The 23,073-nt window shown below is 26.4% G+C and overlaps 1 protein-coding gene across 1 annotated transcript in view; it reads left to right on the top strand.

Annotated features, from left to right (window-relative positions):
* The window catches only part of LOC100204767 (uncharacterized), a 40,478-nt gene that overhangs the window by 4,260 nt on the left and 13,145 nt on the right, over window positions 1-23,073 (top strand). The window contains exons 3-6 of the mRNA XM_065790515.1: window positions 8,659-8,802; window positions 12,875-12,970; window positions 16,155-16,298; window positions 17,112-17,207. Of these exons, the coding sequence (XP_065646587.1) occupies window positions 8,659-8,802; window positions 12,875-12,970; window positions 16,155-16,298; window positions 17,112-17,207 (480 nt within the window). The remainder of the gene's footprint in view (window positions 1-8,658; window positions 8,803-12,874; window positions 12,971-16,154; window positions 16,299-17,111; window positions 17,208-23,073) is intronic.

Here is a 23,073-nt window from a genome sequence, read left to right as displayed (position 1 = left end):
CAAATAAATGCAAATTTTATTTACAAAAACTATTTTACCAAAAATTTTTTTTTGTAAAATAGTTGATTTTCATATTATTTTTTAAAAGTAGTTATTACTTGCTTTCATACCACTGCCAAATATGAGACTTAGGGTGGGTGCAAGGGTGTCAGTGGGTGTAAGGGTGTTAACACACTCTAAAATGAAATAATCTTTTTTTTTTAAATTTTTTTTCTTTATTAAAAAAAAATAAATTTAGTATCAAATACAAAAACTTTATTTTACTACCACTAGCAGTACACACATTGATTCAGTGAAATAGGGTAAGTGCCACCCCATCCCTCCAACCTAAAAAAAGAATCAAATCAATCAGAACCGTCTATCAATAAAATTGCAATTCACACCACTTGCTGTACTTTTTTTGCAAGTCACACCACTTACTGTACCTTTTTGCAAGTCACACCACTTGCTGTATCTATTTTGCAAATTACACCACTTGCTGTATCTATTTTGCAAGTCACACCACTTGCTGTACTTTTTTTGCAAGTCACACCACTTGCTGTACTTTTAATGCAAATCACACCACTTGCTGTACTTTTTTGCAATTCACACCACTTGCAGTAATTAATTTATACATATATTGATAATAACTTTTATACATATATTTATAATACTTAAATCACATAAGTAGTGTTATTACAAATTATTACATATTCTCTTAAAGAAAATGTTGTGACACAGCTTACCCAAACAACAAGTTTGGTTTCTACTGTTACATAAATAACATTAAACCACATAATAAAACAGCCAAATTATGAAAAATTCCATTCTCCTGCAATAACATCAGTAGCAAGCTGGATTTCTTTTATGAGATGGTCAACAGCTTCTGAATCAGATTCATCCTTTTTCCAGTAAGAAATGGTATAAATTCTGTACTTCTTTTCTCTTATTTACTTTTTCTACTTGCCCATCATACATGACAGATTTGCAATTATCTGTATCAAACCATTCATGGCAGAGTTCTCTCCCAACAATTCTTTCATACATTACATCATATAAGTCATCAAGTTGCCTAATAGATAAGTGCTTATATATATTTAAAAGATAGAACTTGCAACTCTCGCTCCAGCTTTCTTTTTTTTTTTTAATTTATTTTTTGTCTTTAGCATGTCTGTCTTTTTGAAAATTCTGCTCATAATGCAGTGTGTTTCAGTGGATTGTTTATTCTTTTTTTACGAGCTCCTTGCATTGATCACTTAACTATATTTTCCCTAGATAGTTGGTCTAGATAACTTATAGTTCTATTCTTTTTTGATCTTATTTTGCAAGATGTATAACAAACTGTTGCATTTGGAGATCTTCCTTTAGATTCACTAAACATACCCATTAACTCTTCACTATCTATGTTGTGAAACCTTGCACTAGCTGTCTTCTCCTTAAGTGTCTCTGTAATAGAAAGTGACAAATATTGCTCATATTAATGGTTCAAAACATCTTCCGCCGCAATAAGACAAGCCAAATTCATGTTGATAACCTGCTCATCGATGAAACATAAATTTTTGACAGGTTCTAAAATATTTGATTTAAGGGTATTTTCCAAAAAATCCTTTTTACTGTTTATCAGTGCACCTGGATTAGATTTGCAATTTTTAATTGTTTGCAAAACTTTTTTGACTACTTGGATACCTGCAATATGATCAAAACTTGCTTTTTCAGCTGATACATAAAATTTTTTCATCCAGGATCCAGTAAAAAGTTTTCCAAATATTGCTTGCACACACATTTTTTTTATGACAGTTATTTTACAAAATGCTGATTGCAGAACTGTTTGTAAAGTGCCACACTTTACTGTTCCAATGGTCAGAAATTGCTTAAAAGCATTTTAGTGTTTCATAAAGATGAAACAATTACGGAAAAGTATATGAAGACAATTGCCATGATATCTTGGAATTATATTATTTAGTTATTGTCTAAAAAATTTACAAATCCTTCCAAATCACCTTTGCCATCATTAAACCTCATTTTGTTCATTGCCAAAACAACTTTAACTGTCATACAATCATGTCCAAATAATAGACAACTTTCTTATTTCAAAGACTAATGCTAAATGACATGAAATAGCTATTGTATCGAGTGGGTGCAAATGATAGTTCAGCTCATTTAAATTCTTACCCCAGGTTGTACAAATTTTGATAATGGTAAGTTTATTTGCTGCAACTCTGTCTGTCATTGTGTTTGATATATTTGAAATAATAGACTTACGACATTTGTCAAAGGAAAGTGAGTAATAATCCAAATAAACTAAAACCATATGATTCACTGCATTATATATGTGGTTTTGGTAATCATCAAATGTACCTCCAGGTAATTAGTCCAAGGTAATTAGTCCAAGGCAATGACTTGACATTTATTCTTTGAAGTCAAGTAGATACTGTTGATATGGACACCCTCTTGTGTTGTTGCATCAAACCCAAGAGTTAGATTATTATTATTGAAAGCCCATTCTGCTGCTTGCAATTCAGATATACTGCCTAGTTCACGAGCCATTTGCTCAACAATAATATGCTGAGGAACATGTCAAAATTTAACACCTAAATATTGTGCAATTTTCTACAATAAGAATGAAATTTACATGTTGGGACATTAGACAACAACATGCTGTAAATTATCATTCTTGTTTGTAATGCATGAGCCTTATTATCTTCTGATGTAACTGAAAGTGTAATATTGTCCTCCTCCATCTGGATCATATTATTTTCTAATCTAGATAATGCCATTATTATGTTTGAGATTCATTTGTCTTAATTTTTTTTTTCTTAAACTTTTTTTGCCTTTCTTGTATTTATAAGTTTGCGAATACATATACTGTAATAATATGTTTGCAACTTTTGTTTTAAGTCTCTAACTTCTGCTCTTAAAGCTTTTATAATATCTTCTATTTTTTTAACTCTTTGCCTTAAAACTTTCAATTGATATGGTGTGCTCTTTATTTTAGCTTTTAATGAATCTTATTTTTGTATTCTTTAGAAAAGCTAGCTAACTTTGAAGACAAATGAGACAACCAATTCTTTAATTTTATTTTCTTCGGAGTTAATTTTTCTCTTGAACTGTACTTTGTAAATTTACAATTTGACCTTGTGAACATAAAGATTCACTATTTTTTAAAGATAACATAGTAAATTTTTTTGCAAAGAATTAACTTGAAAGTATGACCATATCTTTAAAAACAATAGGATAAATCTGGCATAACTGTGTATAAATGGCCCACGTGTGAACTGGTTACTTCTTGTTCTTATTGAAAAGCAGCACTAACAACAAGAGCCATCTTAGCTTCTAAACATTAGAAGTTGCAACCTTCATGGAATCTATGGTGTTTTTAAAGCTAGTTTTAAAAACAATATATATATGAACACTATCAATCTGCTGAATGGAACATAAGAAAGTTAATAAAAGCTTTATACAATCTCTTCCATGATTCTCCTGCCAGAAGAGCTGATTATGTAACTGTTACTGGATATGAAAACTTTCTCTATGCATTTTTTTCAAAATGCTAAGTCAAAGACCAAAAAGAAGCAGAGAAATTATGTTTAATTTTGGAAAATGTTTAAAAAATGGCAAAGAATTAACAAGCTATTTCTTTAAAAAAAAGCAACCAAAATTAAAGAGTTAAATTAACTTTGATTAAATTGAACTTTTTTGGTTACATTTCTAGTTTGTTGAAAAATATCTCATATCAATATCAATTGAATCAAGTAAGATTGTTGGCTTATTATGATGATGACACCAATTAAATTCCTTCTAACAAAAACAACCATAAGCGTAAAAACTCCTTCTCTTATGAAACGGCCATATGCGTAAAAGTGTCAGCAATATGAAACAAAAATAAAGAAACTTGACAAGGCTTTAGTTACAAACTGCATAAAAGTCAGTAAGTGATAACTGTATGTATTTAACTTTGAATGGTTGTAATATTTTAACATTGGAAACATTTGACCATTATTCTACAGCCATTTTTTAAAATGCCTTAAATTGCTTTTTACATGTTTCGAGAAAAATGCAATTTAAAAAAAATATATAAGAGAAACCCTTTGTTAAATATTTTTTGTTCGTTTTTACTAATTTCAGCTGTCATTTAAATTAGTATGATTTTCTAAAGCATATGATTGTTTATTTTTATTTTTTAACACATTGGTCTTCTATACAAAACAGAAATAGTAGACAATTTGTTGTTTTTAGGGGGTAAAAACAAGGTGTCTGCGAGTTAATGCTAAGGTTTTAATGCTAAGTTTGCAAGTTTGAATGATAGAAATATCAGTTAAAAGTAAGCAAAATTTTATTGAAAAAATTAGGGAAAATCAAGGTATTTTATTCTAGAATTTTGTTGGCAACCTTATTGTTACCATAACTATTACTTTATCAAAAATGTTAACCTGCACATAAGTGTTGGACTAAAATAAGTAAATTACTTTAAAAGTAAAAAGAAAATATCAGCTAAACATAAAAACTAAAATCCTAAAGCAATAACATTTATATTTTTATTTGGTAGTAAAGTACTATAAGGTTAGGTTCATCACTAAAAAAGATATGACATAAATGCTTCCATATTTTCTATTATTGAGAGTCAGGGTTTTTGTTGTTGTTTTTTGTAATAGTAGTCAGGTATATAATAAATCTATGCTATTTTGTAAAAACTAAAAAATATTGCATCATATGCATTTAACACAAATTGGAATGATTGTCGACTATGTACTTTAGATCGTGGTGGCTTTGGCTAGTAACAGGTACCAAAGAGAGTAGAATTAGAAGTCATAAAAGCAAGAACCTTAGTTACATAACTTAACTGAAAATAATCACTATTTGATTGTGTAAAAAAAGTAATGGTCTTTATTAGCATTCATTAACTTAATCTAAAATAGATGAAAATTATAATAAAAATTTGGCTTTATAATTTTTTCTCCAAATAATGAAAAAATAATGGCAATAACCATAATAGTTGTAAAAAAATCCATTTGAAAATTTTTAGGTAATAAAACAGAAAATAAGTTTTAAAGTTTAAGATAAATAGTAGAAAAAATAAAGTATAACAAAAAAGCAAAAATATTATAACTCGTAATGATGTACCGATGGCAAAGGCCGATTGAGGCTAATCACAGGGTTTAATGTATGTATATTATGGTAATATATTAATATTAGGTACGCAATTTGCATATATAATTTTGCAAAGTGCGCCCATGCACCAGTTTGATTTGGCTTATTAGCCAATACCAATCCATCAGCCAATGCCAATTAATCAATTGATGCCATCAGCTGATTAATCTGCTGATGGTTAAGCCGATTAATTGATTGCTGGTTACCAATGGAATCAGCTAGTAGGACAAATTACTGCTGATGTATAGGTAAATATTATTATAATACCCTTATATAAATACATTAAAACCTAATATTAGCAACAATAAGCCTTTCCATCAGTACATCATTAATAACAGGCTTTTAATCTGTTCTTTTATACATGTATTTAAACAACTTTAAAATGTATTCTACAAAATAAAGTGCTCAACGTTCTTAAAAGAACAAAGGAATTATAAATTCGTAGAAAATCACTTCACAAAAATTTTTTTCATTTAACACTGTTTCATCAATAAATTTCTGATGAGTCTTTATTAATAAAACACAGTGTTAAATGAAAAAAATTTTTGTTAAGTGATTTTCTACTAATTTATATATATATATATATATATATATATATATATATATATATATATATATATATATATATATATATATATATATATATGTATATATATATATATATATATATATATATATATATATATATATATATATTATGCCTTGTTTTAAAGTGTTATGCTGCTGGCAATTTATGTAGCCATTAATCATTTTTAACTTTCAAATTAGTCTTTAGGTAAGATAAAAGAAGTAATTAGTTTTATAAAAAAACCACTTTATTTTTATATAATAATTTTTTTTTTTCATTTTATATATAACTTTATTTATATGTAAAATATATAAATAAAGTTATATATAAAAATATAAATAAAATATATAATATTATAATTTAATTGATATGATAAAAAATAATATATGATTTAATTTAAAAATAATATAATAAAAATATATAATTTAATTCTAATAGAAAAAAAAAAAAAATTTAATTCTGATTAAAAAAAATTATATTTAGTTTTACATAGGTAATAATATTAAAGTTTGTGTCTAACTGTCAATTTTATTTAAAAATATTACTAAATATTATTCAGTATTTAAGTTTTATGTATTTTTACAAATTATTAAGTTTTATGTATCAAAAAAAATTTTGCTTATTTTTGTCGCGATTATTTTTTCGCTTTTCCATCCTATGCCTAATTTTTTTTTTACTGATAATTAAATTTGTTGTAAACGTGTTCACATTAATTCAGTCATTTGTTTTATGATTTTTTAAAAGGTATTTGTTTTATTTTAAAAGGTATTTGTTTTACTAATTTCTAAATGCTTGCATTTAGAAATTAGTTTTTTTGTTTAGTAAATTTTCTTAATCCATATGGATAATAATTTCAAATTTTTCTTGCAAACATAGGATAGATTTTTTAGAAATATTATTACAGGCAGGTGCAGTTTTTAGAACAGATCATTTTAATTTAAAATAAACATTTACTTTTGCCAACATACCTGTATAGTCTTGCAGAAGTGTTCTCCAGAGCTGTCCTCTATACTTTCAAAACTTTTCAACAATTGCTCATTAGAGTCTTGTTTTCCAGCCTGCTGAAAAGTGGCATCTGTTATCCCTATTTTAAAAAATACCGAGAGCAACCTGACTCGTCTAACTACTGTCCTACTAGTCTTCTTACTATCATAAGCTAGGTTTTTCAGTCTTTAATTAACAAACACTTTATCTCTTATCTTGAATCTAATAACTTACTTTCTGATCATCAACATTTCTAAAGCCTTTGATAAAGTTTAGCATGCTGGTCTTTTCCATAAGCTCTCTTCTTAAGGTGTATCAGGTAAAATCTTTAAGATTTTTGAATCCTTCCTTACCAATCATAGTATAAAAGTTGGTGTAGTGGTAGAGCGTTTGCTTCATAAGTGAGAAGTTCCAAGTTCAACCCCCAGCAAGTTTCATGTAATACCGCACTCAACTTGTTTCTCCAAACAGCTGTCTTGTTCTTCAAGGTTTGTGTTTCGGAGTTGAAAAGTTGAGAGAGGGTTGTTACCACAACAAAGCAGCCTCCTTGGCTGTAGTGGCCCTCTCGGCTTTTTTGAAAAAATTTTATATAAAATAATTAAAATAAAACATCAAAAACTGATGTTTTATTTAAAATCCTAATAAAATGGTAAAATGCTGCTTTTTTTTTCAAATTTTTAAGCAAACACAGATGTTTGAAAAGTCTGCAATCTCAGTGTTTGTTTTTACCACAATTTTATGCCAAATGTCTGCAGTTCGTTGATTTATAAAACACTGTTTCTAAATTTTGTGCCAACCTGATGGCAACCTAAAACGCTTTTTGGCACTTTTTTGAAGACAATAATTTCTTTGATTCTATAAAATGATATATATATATATATATATATATATATATATATATATATATATATATATATATATATATATATATATATATATATATATATATATCTATATATATATATATATATATATATATATATATATATATATATATATATATATATATATATAATATTCATTTTAGTATTTACTATTTTAGAAAATATCCTTTTAAAGATGTTAATAAGTACATTAATTTTTATTTTTTTTTTGTATTTTATAATAAAGAGTTTTTTAGTTGTTTGCACACAAAATTTTAGATCAACCTCTCTCTCCCCCCCCCCCCCATCCTTCTTTCTAAATTTTTTTTTGGCTAGGGGCAAAAGTTTGGCAGATATAGAGGAAGGAGGGGGGTGAAGTCCTAATAATATTTTCTTAGAATAGCCCCTGATTATATCAAGGAGGTGATTTTATTTTAGTTAGTACTGTTACTAATTTAAAAAAAGTACTTAGTTATAAGTAAGAATATTTTCTAGGTTATTTTTGTAAATTTATTTTAATTTGTGGATAGTAAGCGACCGGGGCTATGGCCGGGGCTAGGTTTGATAACATAGCCGCGACTAGGGCCAGGTTTATGACCAGGGCTGCATAAATATTGATAGAACCTATAAAAATGTTATTTTTAATTAAAATTTACGACATGAATTTTATTTAAAAACAATATTTTATAGGATTTATCAATTTTAATGCAGCCCCGGCCGGGTTTATGACCGGGGCTGCATTAATATTGATAGATCCTATAAAAGTATTGTTTTTAATTATAACTCATATCATAAATTTTAATTAAAAATAACATATGCTATGCAGAAATCCCCAAGCGGTCTTATACCATTTTTGTTAGAAGGGCCTTTTAGTATTAAAAAATTATTTTACTATACTCTGAAAATGATTGAAAACAACATTTGTCAACAACATAATTTATTGCATTAATTTTAACCCTGGTTTTGTATAATAGTTCTCAACAATCTAATTGTATTCATGTTCAAGTCCTATCCTATAAACTATTTGTCATTAACATTGTTGCATTAATTTTATCCCTGGTTTATTTATTGTTTAATCAATATATAAAATATTTTTTGATATTTATAAATTTTCAGATTATGTGTATCTACTCAGATTTTGTGCAGCTTAAAAGGCAAAATTTTCTTTATGCATTTCGATTCACTATTCAAAAACTTATCTATGTAGCTACTATTTTTGCATCTGGATCACGTGCAATATATTTCACACTTGACTTGCATGTAAGTATATATTAGCTGATTATTTTAATTTTATTTGATATCTGTTTTTATACTTATTTATTATTTCTATAGTATTTTTGTTTATATTTTCTCTTTAGTTGCAAAAGTGCCACTGAAGAGTAAACACAAAGACTCTTTGGTTTCTTTGTTCATTTAGGTTGATAAGCCTCTGATCAGCACTTAACATAATTTAATGTTTGACAAAACTCTGATAAAAGCAATGTTTTTTTTATATAGTTTCATCATTCTTAAAGTTTTTCAGCACCCACTGAAAAAATTGTGTTTGTCTTAAACATTTATACATAAAGTCTGTAGTAAATCCTAAAATCACAATTCGTTTCTATTTTCAGATCAAGTTTACAAAATAAGCATTGAGTTTAATGATCTATTTTGATAATTTGGAGTCTATAGTTACGTCATTTCATTAAGTAGTAGACTTTAGAGTTAAAATGATTAAGAAGATCATTAATACAGATTATTTTATTTTCTCTAAAAATAAATAAGATGTGTAAGATTAATAAGAATGAAAGATGTCAATCGTGTAGTTGATGATTTTTGTATGAGATATGTAAAAACCATTTATTTTTAGAAAATATTTTAGTATTTGAAAAAACAAACAACAAACAATCATTTTCTGTTTTCTAATTTTTATTTGTTTGTTTGTCTAATCAACTCAAACTGCTCTTTTGCAGCTTTCTTGTCTTTGTTTAACTTTTTCTTAATATTTTTATCACATTGTTCTGCTATTTTTTTAGCAAATTTTCTTTGCTCTATCCACTATATTTGCCACTTTTTTTGTATACTTTTTCCATTAAAAGTAGAAAAAAAAGTTGAAAGAAACTTTGAACATAATTAAGTGTTTATGGATGAAATAAAGTGACACTTAAATTGCTTTATACTAAACAATTTAATAAAATCTTTTATCACCTTTAAATACTCATAAATGACTGTTGAAATAGTTGTAATGGGTGAAGAAACTTTCTTTTAAATGTGCACATGTTTAATTTAAATGCACATGTTTTATTTATGCGCATATGTTTAAGAACTATTGAAAAAATGTACGTAATTAACATATTTTTTAATCGTGTTTCAATTTAATTATCACCAATTGTAAATAAGATATTAAATTATATATTACGTTATATATGAAATAAAGTGACGAACAAAATAAAGTAATGCTGCCCTGTATAAATCAAAAAATTGCATTATAAAAAACCAAGGTGTAAATTAAGTTATCGCTAATTGTGATATGTGAAAATTTTTCTGGTCTTCAAATTCTCAGTTTATTAAAAACTATAAACACGATTTTTATAGTCAATTTATCATATTACAGAAATTTATGACAAAAAAAAATAATAATAATAAATGTATTAATTTAAAAATATTATTAAATTTAATAATCATTATTAAATAATAAATTTAGAACTGCAAAATAATAAAAATCAAAACTTGCATATTTTAATTTATTTTTATAAACACCAGTTAATTTTTTTATTTATTTATTATACTTTGAGTTACACAATGTACCAAAAAAAATTTTTTTCTCTGTTTATTGAAATTTTTTGATGTTTCTTATTTAATTTGAGTATACTGAGTCTAAATATGATATTGGTTTTTTTTATTACATCAACTGTTTGATCATAAACCAAAAGTTCAATAAAACGTATAATTAATATTAATCATATTGCATGAGATACAACTTTAGTCAATATATAACATTTACTAGTTCAAAAATGTTATGTTATGTTACAAAACGTCATGTTACATCACGTTACATACATATATTACATAATGTTACATTATGTTCTAATGTAATAATCTCTCAAAATCTTAAAAAACACTAGAAGTGAACAGTAAAATATGGTTTTCTTTTATGAAGTTTGTCGTCATTGCGTATCAAACACCATATGTAGTCACCCATCATAGCTGCATTCCATCTGCCCTGGTATCTTTTCTCCGTTGCATGGATATCCTGATGAAAACGTTCTCTATGCTCTTCACTCACATCCCCCAAATTTGGTCTGAAAAATTCCAAATGTGAATGGAGGTAATGCAGCTTTATTGACATTCTGCATTTCATATCTGCGTACCATATAATTAAGTTTTCCACTAGCTCTTTGTTGTTATTGCTCTCATTGTTACCTAAAAAACTATGAACAACACAGTTTTTTAGGCAATAATAAGACATAGTTCAACATAGTGAAGTTATTGCTTGACAAAATGAACTACTGTCGTAGTTGATTTTCTCAAGCAACAACTTCCTAGTCTTCCTTTAGATGAGCGGAATGAGCTATTGAAATGGAAAGAAATTGGTTTCTGTTATGGAGCAAAACTGCCTTTAGACTTCTTGTTGAACTGTCAATAACCTCCACTCTTCAGGATTGTGAACAATGCCAATGTCATTGAAAAGACCACAAGTGTCATGACAGTAGCACAATAATTCTAATACTACATAAAAGGATGCAAATGTTTCATGTCTTTTTCGGTATTTCGAGGTTCTGCAGCTTGGATCTAATAAATTCCATTCTTCCAATTGTGATGTCAGAAGTTCTGCATTTGATTTAGTGAGACTTGAATCTCGTACCAAGTCATCAAGTTCTTGTTGGTCAGAGAAATGAGGTGAATCATTTGGCTATCTGAAATAACAGTCATCACAGAATTCATCCGGTGTGTCTACATCAGAATGATATGCAGCTGCTGATTCGGATTGAGGTGGGTTAGGAACAGGCAACCCATCACTGTGTGGAACTGGTCCAATAGAAGAGGGTATACTTGGATAAACTAGAGTCAACCTATCCTTCGGCTTTTTATACTTTGAAATGTCAACCATGCAGAAATAACAATCATCATGATGGTTCGTTGGTTCTCTCCATATTCTTGGAATCACAAAGGGCATTGACTTTCGGATTCCACGCAGCCATCCTTCCAGAGTAGATCTGCAGCTGCCACAACTGCAGTGTGGTGCCCACGATTTGTCAAGATCTCCCATAGCCATGCAAAAATAAGCATATGCAGTTAAGAATTTTATACCACTGACAATCTTATATTTAGTTTGTGTTAGACTAATATAGTAACCACAAACATAACAGTGAATTTTTTTCTCTCTCCGGCGAGCCACTGTCAGTGGCTTTGTGTGTGTATATATATATATATATATATATATATATATATATATATATATATATATATATATATATATATATATATATATATATATATACAAAGTATATATTTATTTATTTGTATATATATATACATACAAAGCCACTGACAGTGGCTCGCCAGAGAGAAAAAAAAATTCACAAGTCACTGTCAGTGGCTCAGCGGAGAGAATGAGTTAAAATCAGCATATATGTATATGTTGTAAATGCATTACACATATACGAAAAATCTGAAATATATTTTATAATTTTTCTCAAGAAATCTTGATGATAGAGCCAATGGTACCACTGAAATCAGCATACCAAAATTATGTAAGAAACATTAAAAAATTAACATAAACAAAAATGTTGTTACATTGTGTTATAAATAAATAAAAAAGTTATAATAATAATCAGTAAAGGTGCAAAAAGTATGCATAATAATTTTAGAATTACCCAATAAAAAAATTATATTAAAGCTATTTGCACCTTGTACAAAGCATTCAAATCTGATTTTTGTTAGGGGAAAACTTTGGAGGTTTATTTAAAAATCTAAATGTTTTAAATTAAATATGATTTAATTAATAATAAAAATAATGATAAAAAAATATATATAAAAATATGTCATTAGAGTTTATTTTTTTACAAGTAACTATAAATGGTTTATATATACTATAAATTAGTTTTTTTTGTATGTTTTTAAACAACAACTATTGAGTATTTTGATAAAAACAGAGTTTTTAAAAAACTAAAAATTTACAGACCGGAAGCATTTAACAATTTGGAATCACTCTTATTTGTGCCTTATAATGCAAAATAATGTAATTAATTAGCAATGATGTTGTCTAATTAGTGATGGTGTTATCTATATAAATTTAAGACATTGTTAACATGAGCACATATTTAGCAATTATGCAAATTTAAATTTTTAGAATCTTATTCCTTCTTCATATAAAGAAAACTTGTTTTTAACTTACTATGCGTTTGTGATGACAGGATTATCTCTAATTATTTGTTTTTGGGCAGAGGTAGGTTTTTATTTTTTTAATAGTTTTATTTTAATGTTATTGTTGATAAAATTAATCTGTTATAAATAACAATTATATTAATAGTTATCATTTATACAGAAAACTATTTATTCTGTATACATGGGTTATTTTAAGAAAATAATTTGGGCGGCAGTATCTCTCTGCCACACTTTTGCCTCCTCAAAAAACATTTAAGCAGAGAGAGGAGGGGGTGCAGGAATTTTGTTTGTGCAAAAATTAAAAACTTCTTGTTATAAAATAGGCAAGAAAATGATATTAGTTCTTTTTTAGCTTTATAATTATGAATAATTGTATTTGAAGATATTTTTTAATTTTTGTCTGTTTTTAACAGATTTTAAAGTCAGAGCTTATAGAAAAATGTTAGTTCCATTTCTAAAAAAATTTCTATTTAAATGTATGCTTGTTAAGGTCTTAACAACTTTGTTTATTCTCTAAATAAATTTATACTTTTAATATTTGTTTAGGAAATAAATGTATTTAAAGAACAAATTTATTTAGATCACTTATTTAGAGAAAAAATTTATTACTAAAATTAAAAAAAAGTTAAAAGTCATTATAAATAGTATAAATAAAAAAATAAAGTATAATAAAAACTGGATTAGCTCAAAAAACCTTTTAACTCGGAATAGATAAAACAAACCATTAATTTTAAAATGGCTGATCAATGACAGGTTTATACATTTTTACAAAAATCACATTTTAGAAATTTTTTTACCAATTTAAAAAATATATATATGTGTGTTTGTGTGTGTGTGTGTGTGTGTGTGTGTGTGTGTGTGTGTGTGTGTGTGTGTGTGTGTGTGTGTGTGTGTGTGTAATTCTGAGTGTCACATATTTGATCTTCATAGCATGTTTCATCAATTTTCATTTATTAAAATTATATTTTTAGGCCTTTTAAGAATTTTTATTGATAATATTTTTATGTTAACAAATCAATTATTGAGACAAAGAAACAATTAAAGTTGGGTGAATTACTTTACTAGATTTGTTTTACTAAATGTGTGATATTTTTGCATATTAAAAAAAATTCTTTTAAACCATTAATTTGGGTCTCAAAATAAGTAGATTCAATAAGTCTTGCTTTACTTTTGAGTCCATCGCGTGGGACTTGAAATTCTTGTGCATTTTTTAACAGACATTGCTTTTCAACATGACTCCAATACCATCAGCTACTCCTTTTCCATATTTTTCTGCTAAAAAGTTCCATCCAATACAGTTTTTCGAAAATTTAACTTTCAGTTGTGTGATGAAATGCATAATAAACTTGCTTTTGAATTGACTGCAACCATTGTCAGAGTAGAAGCTTATATTGGTTACTGTTTCCGGAAAGGTTTAACGATCTTTTCCAAAATTGGAGTGACAAGAAATTAGTCATGTTTACCAACATCTGTTACAAAGGCCATAGTTTTACAAATTTCACAGTGCCAAATTGCTACTGTAAAAATTGTCACTTGTTCTTGGCTAAAATAAGCTGTTTTTGGTTGATCCTGTTCAAAACAGTGGAAATTCTCTGCAAAGTCAATGTGGCAAACAGTTAAAATAAATCATTCTTGATTTTGCATATAAGTATGCCAAATAAAATCTTGAAGTGACTCATAAATTTCCTTCAAGAGGCAATTATTTTTGCCCAAGCGTGCCAAGAAATGTCCATATCAAAACTCAACTGATCATTTACCAACTCAATAAATATTCTTAAGTTCTGCAAGTCTCTGCATTGCGCGCATTCAATTTTAAAGCATTCTGTAGATGGCACTGCACAGAGTAGATTTTTGTCTAATGCATCAATGTTAGAGTTGCGAAAAAAAGCTTGGAATGGCCTCACAGAGAGCTTCAAACAAAAATTTCATGTTTTCTTGGTTGTCACAGATACACATTTCTTGAGGCGTCTTAGAGAAACCTAAAACATGTTCTGGACATAAATCATAAAACAACGATCGATTGACATTCAAATTCAAATATCTGATTTTGAATTGATCTGTTAAAGAAGTGTAATTCTTTAACAGTGGATCTGTGATCGTACACTTCTTTAACAGAGTACATCAAAAATCTTCTTGCCAGCAAAACCTTTTCTCCTTCAGCATTAATAATTTTTTTTTCACGAGCATGTTATGAAACTCAACTGATCTCATCTGATTCATTAAAAAAATTTTGTGAAAAGTAAGCAAATCTATAAAGTCACAGACAATACTCATTTTTTATTATTTCTATTGTTATTTTATTAATTTACCTTTTAAAAGTAACCAAACAGCCTTTTCTTTTAATAATTTTATTTAATTTAATAATTTAGATTTTTAGACTCAAATAACAAATTTTTGCCACTAAAATTTGTGAATTTTGTTATTGTTATAAAATTTTAATGCGCATCATTTACATGACTTCATCAATTAATGATTATTTATATATTTTTTTATATTAATTTAAAGTAAGTGTCAATATTTTTAACTTTAAGTAACCCTAATTACTACTAACTTTTGTTTTATAATTTATGATGGTGTACTTTTTATATAAAATTTACTCAAAAATTAAAAATAACTGAAAATCTTGTCATGTATTTGATGTACGTAGTTAAAGAGGTATTTATTACATTTTTAATGTTTTAATTAATTAATTATATCTTAAAAAATTATTTTTTCAAGACTATATAACGTAGTTTTCAACAATCAATTAGTGGTATAAATCAATTCAGTTTACATTTTGTTATATTTGTTTAAAAAAAGTGAATATGTTTTTGCGCCTTTTTGAAGTTCTAGACTTGGCCATTTTGAAATTTTAAATAACTTTAATTTCTCTAATAATTTAACAATTTTTTATCATATATCATAAACTACAGTATATATATAGATTATATTTATAGACAAAATCATGAAATTAAATCAATTTTAAAAAAATCCAATTTTTTGATGTTGTGAAACGGACTTGCACATAACCTCTATTAAGGATTATCCATAGATAATACAATGCTAAATATATTTAAAAAATAGAGGTAGGAGATCTTAAGCACTTTTCTGTGAAGATTTTCATTAAACTTAATGAGCTATTTTGATTTTTTATTTAGTTTTTATTTAACAGAAAGGCTCTGAGGGAAACTTTCGATCATTTTTGTTTTATTTATTAGTGAAATTTAGTGTTTTGGTAAAATTATAAAGCATAGATTTGTTTTTAGTCATTTCATCTCTCTGGTTTGTCTTCTGATAAACCACAGTTTTTGACTAAATCTGTCAGTGGATTTGTGATTTTCAATGTTATTATTTATACAATGCTGGTGGGACAGTTAGTTTCAAACAACATTCTTGCTCAGCCAATAAAAGTAAGTTTGGTTTTACTCACATTGTTTAGACTTTTGCAAAAAAATTGTTTTCAACCTATCAGTATTAAAATACTCTAATATTATTTTATATATAAATATTAAATAATATAAATATTATAATATCAATTATTTTTTATTATAGTTTTTTTTTGTATTTTTAAATTAATTAGTATTTATTTAACTTTAATTTTAATTTGAATTTTTATGTGTTGCTCTTTTTGATTAGAAGTGCAGCACTGTAATGAAATGTAACTTTTTTGTGAACTATATTTCTGCTGGTCAATTATTGAAGATTATTACTATAGCTTGACTTATTAAAACCATCAAATATTTACTTGATTGTACTTTACAAATATATAAGTTACAAAAATTATTTATATACCAACTTAAAATGCACATAAGTTTATTGTAAGTCCTCATAATGAATAAATTGAGTAAATTTTTATATTATTTAGTTAAAAGTGTTGTTTTTTTTAAAGTATTTTTGTTGGAGTTAAAAAAACAATAAATTATTACAAAACAGAATGGTAATAATAGAAAATCTAATATTAATTTGATATTAAATCAAACTTGTAGCTGTTTGTATAAAATTAATTTTCAAGTAAATAGAAAACAATATTTAACATTAAAAAAAAAAAAATTTAACAGTATTAAAAAATGCTTTTAGCATAAGGGTATAATGTCATAAAATCTTCTTCATTAAGTTTATATTGAACAAAGTATTTTGTATTGACCAAGGTGAACAATTATTGTTTACCATATTAAAATGTTATTCTTTAATTCTCAATATTAGTAATACTTTTCTTTTTTTAGTCTCAAATAAATGTTATCATAAATGGCGTCTATGCTTTTCTCATGTTCTTTGTTCTTGTGTTCTTCCTTATTTATGGCGTTGAAATTTTTTGCAAGGTATTTTATATTTAATTTAATATTTAAATAAAGATTTTATTTGGTAAACTTATTTTGAAAGAAATTGATAGAAAAACAAACACTTTTTTTATCAAATGTCAGCATTTACTTATAAGTTTGACAAATAATTTTGTTTTAATTATTTTACTTAGAATTAATAAAAATGTTCATTTTCATTTTAATTATTATTTTTACAACAGACGTCTTCACAGTTTCGATAATTTCATGCGCACGCATGTTTAACAGTATGTTATGGTTCATTATGCGCAGAATCGCATAAAAACAAGTACACATATAAATTAAGATAGTAACCTTGAAAGAGTTGTTTACTTAAGATTTTTTATATTTTTTAAAAAAAAACACTTAAAAAATATATATATCTTTATATATTTTTTCTTTAAACATTTATATATAAATATATATATATATATATATATATATATATATATATATATATATATATATATATATATACATATACATATATATATATATATATATATATATATATATATATTCACACACAAACAAATGTATATATAGCAAGGCGATCAAAACTGTAGGGCTATTAATAGCGCTACCGAAAGCCCAGACAGGGGGCGTATTATTTTTTAAGATTATCAGCAACTCTGCTATAAAATTATATTTTGGAGTCAAAATATTACTCTTAATGAGTTTGATTAGTTTATTTAGAAATATTTATATTAAAATGTAATTAAAGATTAAAATTTTATATTAAAAAAAAATTAAAACAAGGAAAATATTTGCATATATTTTAACAACAACAGATACAAATCATTTTTTTCTAAACAAATTTATGATAACTTTAAAACTTTTAATGCATGTTCTTTATTAGATCTTGGTGTAATTTGTACACAAAAATTGTTTAAAAATATATTAGCAAGTGTGTTGCAATGTTTTTGATTTATTTCAAAATAGTAAAATTCAGAAACAAGCAAAAAGATGTCACTTAAGGACTTACAACAAACTTTATCTTTTATCGAATGGAATAAGACAAAGCAAAAAAAAACCCAATTGGCAAACATTGTCTGGTGGAATTTTAAGACCACCACGATCTATATACTTGAGGTACTCATCAAACTTTTCATAATAAAGTAATGTTTGATTGAAAAAAATGTTTTCATTATATTCATTTCTATATACATAACCAGCAATATAAATCAAAGGCATTTTGATAGTATCAGAAATTGATGACTCTAGTTTTTCTAAATTGTCAAATATTTCACTACCTGCTTCACATAAAACATATGTAAAAGAAGCACACTCATGACCTGAACTAAAATCAAAAGAATCTATGTCAATATTTAAAGATAACAACAGTGATGTGTCATTTATACGATTTACCAAAGAATGTTCCGCCATGGTAAAGGATCATTTTTTTGACATATACTTTATCATGAATAATTATACAAATTTTTTGTTTTTCCTCAATGTTTTTGAAAACTGAGTCTAAGAAACTAGCATTATCAATTTTGAAAACATTTGATGCTATGCGTGTCAAAGGACTAACTGATGGCAATTGAAAATCGTTTCTTAGTTTATTGTATAAAGCACGAGATGTTGAAAAATATTCAAAACTACGTATAAATGTATCAGATATATATTTTTTCCAATAAGTTTTGCAGACATAACTGATATTTGTTGCTGAATGTTTTTCTTAAGATCTATTTCCATGACATTTAAAAAATGTTGTAATTCCTCAAACTTTGACCAAGAATCAACAATTTTTTTACGATTTTGACACAAACTTTTTTTAAAACATTTTATTCCACAATGAAATGTTTCAAAATGTAAATTCTCAAAATTTTTAACAAGAAATAAAGGAATACCATCATAAAACGTAATAGATTGAACATTAATTGTTTTTTCAATCATATATGCTATTACTGAAACTGAAAAAACCCTGAGATTATTTAATAAAACATTTTAAAAATCAATATTTGTTGCTGTATCAGCCAATAAAAAAGTGTTAAGTTCATCAGTTCTAACATTTATAACAATGCTTAAAGATTTCCATGTATTGCGATGATGTGGTAATGGAGTAGATATTTGACTTGAGGGTATTCCTTACCATACAGATGGTGGCATTTTCGGTCTTTGTTTTCCTTGAACAGTAACTTTTTCAAAAATTGTTGGCCAATGTAATTAGCAAATAACAGTTTTATCTGAAATTAAAAGATAAGAATTTGGAATACTTTTTATCCAAATATTTCTTTGTTCTTTATTTTTAGAAAAGCGATAAACTGGTATTTTTCAAAGCTTTTATTATTTTTGGTACTTTGGTAATTACTTTTGCAGCCATATACACAACACTTTTTTGACATCTATAAAGTATAATTATTTAAAAGAATATAAAAATATGCAAACCATAACATAAAATTTTCAAACACTTTTTTGTCAAATATAATAGAACACTAACCATATCAGTCATAATAAATGTGTGCATATATATATATATATATATATATCTATATACATATAACACTCTAAGGAGTTAACAAGTAAGTAAAAATACAGTGTTTTAAAATTATTTACAAAATTTATAATTTAAAAAACATTAATTTTCACCTTCGCAATTTTTAGAATATTCAAGTAGGCCCCCAGTCACGGCTAATGGTTGCGCGATGAATAGGCCTTATAGAGCACCATGATATATACACATATATATGTATATATTATATATACACATACACACAACTATCATTGTGCATTTTCACACTCTTTTAAAGCTTTTATTTCTTTCATATATGTTCTATAACACAAACATATAAAGAGTATAAACATATAAATAATATAAATTTAGACTTAAAATAGTTAAAATAAACTTAAATAAAGCAAAATTGATGTCTTTATTATGAAAAAAAGAAAAGAGATCTTATGTAAACAACTGTTTCTTTCAAGAATACTTTCATAATATATTTATGTATTTACTTTCTTTCGTGCGATTCTGCGCATAAGGAACCATGACGTACTATTAAATATGCGCAGGCACGAAAATATCAGAATTGTGAAGAGGTCTATTTAAATAAAACAATAAAAAACTTTAAACATTTTTCTGTTGTTGTTGGGTTTTTTTTTCTTATTATAATTTAGAATTTAAAAAAAAAATGTTTTATTGTTTTAATATTAGCTATTTCGATTAAAATTTAAAAATTTTTAAACTTTTATTTAAAATGATATAAAATTTTATATAAAATAATTAAAATTTTATTTAAATATTTTAATCATTTTGTTTTGAATTAAGTTTTGAACAAAGTAATTAAAATAAAACAAATTCATTTAAAAAAACTCAACATTAAAACAATTTATTTTAATCAAATAAAATGTTTTTTAAGGTTGTGTTTTTTACATTAGTTTTTTCAGATTTTATATAAAAAAGTTTCTTATGTTTATATTTTATTATTTTATTTAGAATTTAAATGAAACATTTGTTTTGTCTTTTTTTATTTGAATCATTTTTTCAAAAAATTAAATGAAATATTCTTTATTTTGATTTTAAACAAAGAGTTCGTTTTACAGTTTTTTATTTTATTTGAAATTTAAATAAAACATTGTTTTGCGATTTTTTATTTATTTAAAACAGAAAATAAAATTAAGTCTTAAAATTTTAAGATAGGCAAAGAATTGTCGACCTCAGACACTGTCAGGTTGAAAGTTAGCTCAGCATTGCAGAATGCCTGACAAATGTTGACGTTCATATCTTTATTTATTGATGAACATCTAGTTACATCGAGTTTTATTTTCATATAGTTTTTTATATTTAAATTTATTTTATTAAATTTTAAGGGAGATTTATTTTTAAATAACTTTTATTCTAGTTAATAAGTTATTAGATATATCAAAGATGCTTATGTAATTTTATCAATTTTTTTTTATTATTTTAAAACAATTTTTCACACATTTGCAAAGTGCGCACAAAATAATGATAACTAATATACAATAATCTTATGTCTGTAAACTGTTATAGATTAATACAAAATAGTGATTTTTTTTCAAATTTATTTACTTACAAAAAACGTATTTACTTAAAAAAAACCTAAATGCTTGAAGAAATTAAAATTAAAATTAAATATGAAGAACTAAAAATAAAATAAAAGTTGTTTTGACATTTCTTTTTTAAACCTTTGGAAATAATATCATATTAAATATTTAATAAATTATTATATTAAGTTATTATTAAATACTTAATATGATGTTATTATATTTATAATATTAGTATTTAATAATAAAAATATAATATTTTTAGTGTTGTTGAACGCAAAATAAAATATGAAAACTATAATAAACATAATAGTTCTAAAGAATAGAAATATTTCAGCAAAACTTAAAAAATCTTTTTAAAACTTTTAAAAGTGTTTTTAGTATGCAAACATACATTACTTTTTTTTTTCTTTTTTTTTAACATCTTTGCTTCCAAAAAGGCTGCAAGCAACCACTGTTAGAGTTGGAAGTTACTGGAAGAGAAAAGATGAAGATTGCAGAGCGAGATAATAATTGACAGACGACTTAAAAGATTGCAAATTATTTGAATCAGGAAAGCAAGTTTGGTAGTGCGGTAGTGGTGTAGTGGTAAGAGCGCTCGCTTTGTAAGCGAGAGGTTCGGAGTTCGACTCCCACCACGTCCCTGGAAGTACCGCGCTCAACTTAGTTTCTCCGCGCAGCGGCCTTGCTCGGTTGCAAGGTTCGTGTTTCGGAGTTAAAGAGTTGAGAGAGGGTTGCACCACGAATAACAACTAAAAAATAAAAATAATAAAAACACAAAAAAATGAGTAGCCTCCTCGACTGTAGTGGCCCCCCTCGGGCCTTGGGGAGGTGAATAATCTAAAAAAAAAAAAAAAAAAAAAAAAAAAAAAGTTTAAGGAAGCAAATTCCAAAGAACTGATGTTCGAGGAAAAAAACTAGACGAATAAGAGTTTTTAGAGCATTTAGGAACAGTCACAGAAAAAGGATGAGACTTAATTGGATGACAAGTAACGCGAAAATGAATTTTAGTAGATGGCACAAGAGACGCTAGCTCTTTAGAGCAGTGCCCATTATAGCATTGTAGAAAAGAGAAAGAGAAGCAACATTATGACAATGTGATAATGGTTGAAGGTTGGCTGCAAGAGCAGGTCCAACTATGTTTACAATGCGTTTTTGCACCTTGTCTAAAAAAGAAATGACATCACTAGAAGATCTGCCCCAGATATGGCAACAGTATTCCATACAAAGATGAATTTGAGATTTATAGAGATAAAGAATAGAATTTGGAGTAAGAAAGTGTCAAGCTTGATAAAAAGATGCAACCCTAGCAGATGCTAATTTTGCAATGGATTTGATATACGGTTTCCAAGAAAGATCGGAAGTTAGAATTAATCCTAGAAGATGAAGGGTAGATGACTCATCGACTACATTACTGCTCATAAATATAGGAAGATCTAAATTATTGCGATAACAATTGGCTAAAAAAGATAAAGTTTTATCTAAATTAAAGTTCATTAGCCACTGTGAGCCCCATGCTGTAGCAGAAGTGAGGTCCTTTTCAAGCTCAAATGCCGCCTCCAAGCAATCAGAGATTGTTGGCTATTTATCAGGACAAAAATAAATGGTAGTATCATCAGCAAACAATGCCACCTTAGATGTAAGAATACCTGAAAGATCATTAATGTAAGTTAAAAAGAGTATAGGGCCAAGGATTGAACCTTGAGGAACCCCTGAAGTTACAGAATATGAAAAAAAGTACTGTCCATTGAGGACAACTTTTATACTACAATTGGAAAGGAAGGATTCAATAATTTTAAAGATGTTACCAGATACACCGTAAGAAGAAAGCTTATAGAGAAGACCAGCATGCCAAACTTTATCA

Source organism: Hydra vulgaris, chromosome 02, assembly GCF_038396675.1.
Source record: "Hydra vulgaris chromosome 02, alternate assembly HydraT2T_AEP".
Lineage (NCBI taxonomy): Eukaryota > Metazoa > Cnidaria > Hydrozoa > Anthoathecata > Hydridae > Hydra > Hydra vulgaris.
Note: the sequence above shows the minus strand (reverse complement) of the source record. Positions and strands in the feature narration are given on the sequence as shown.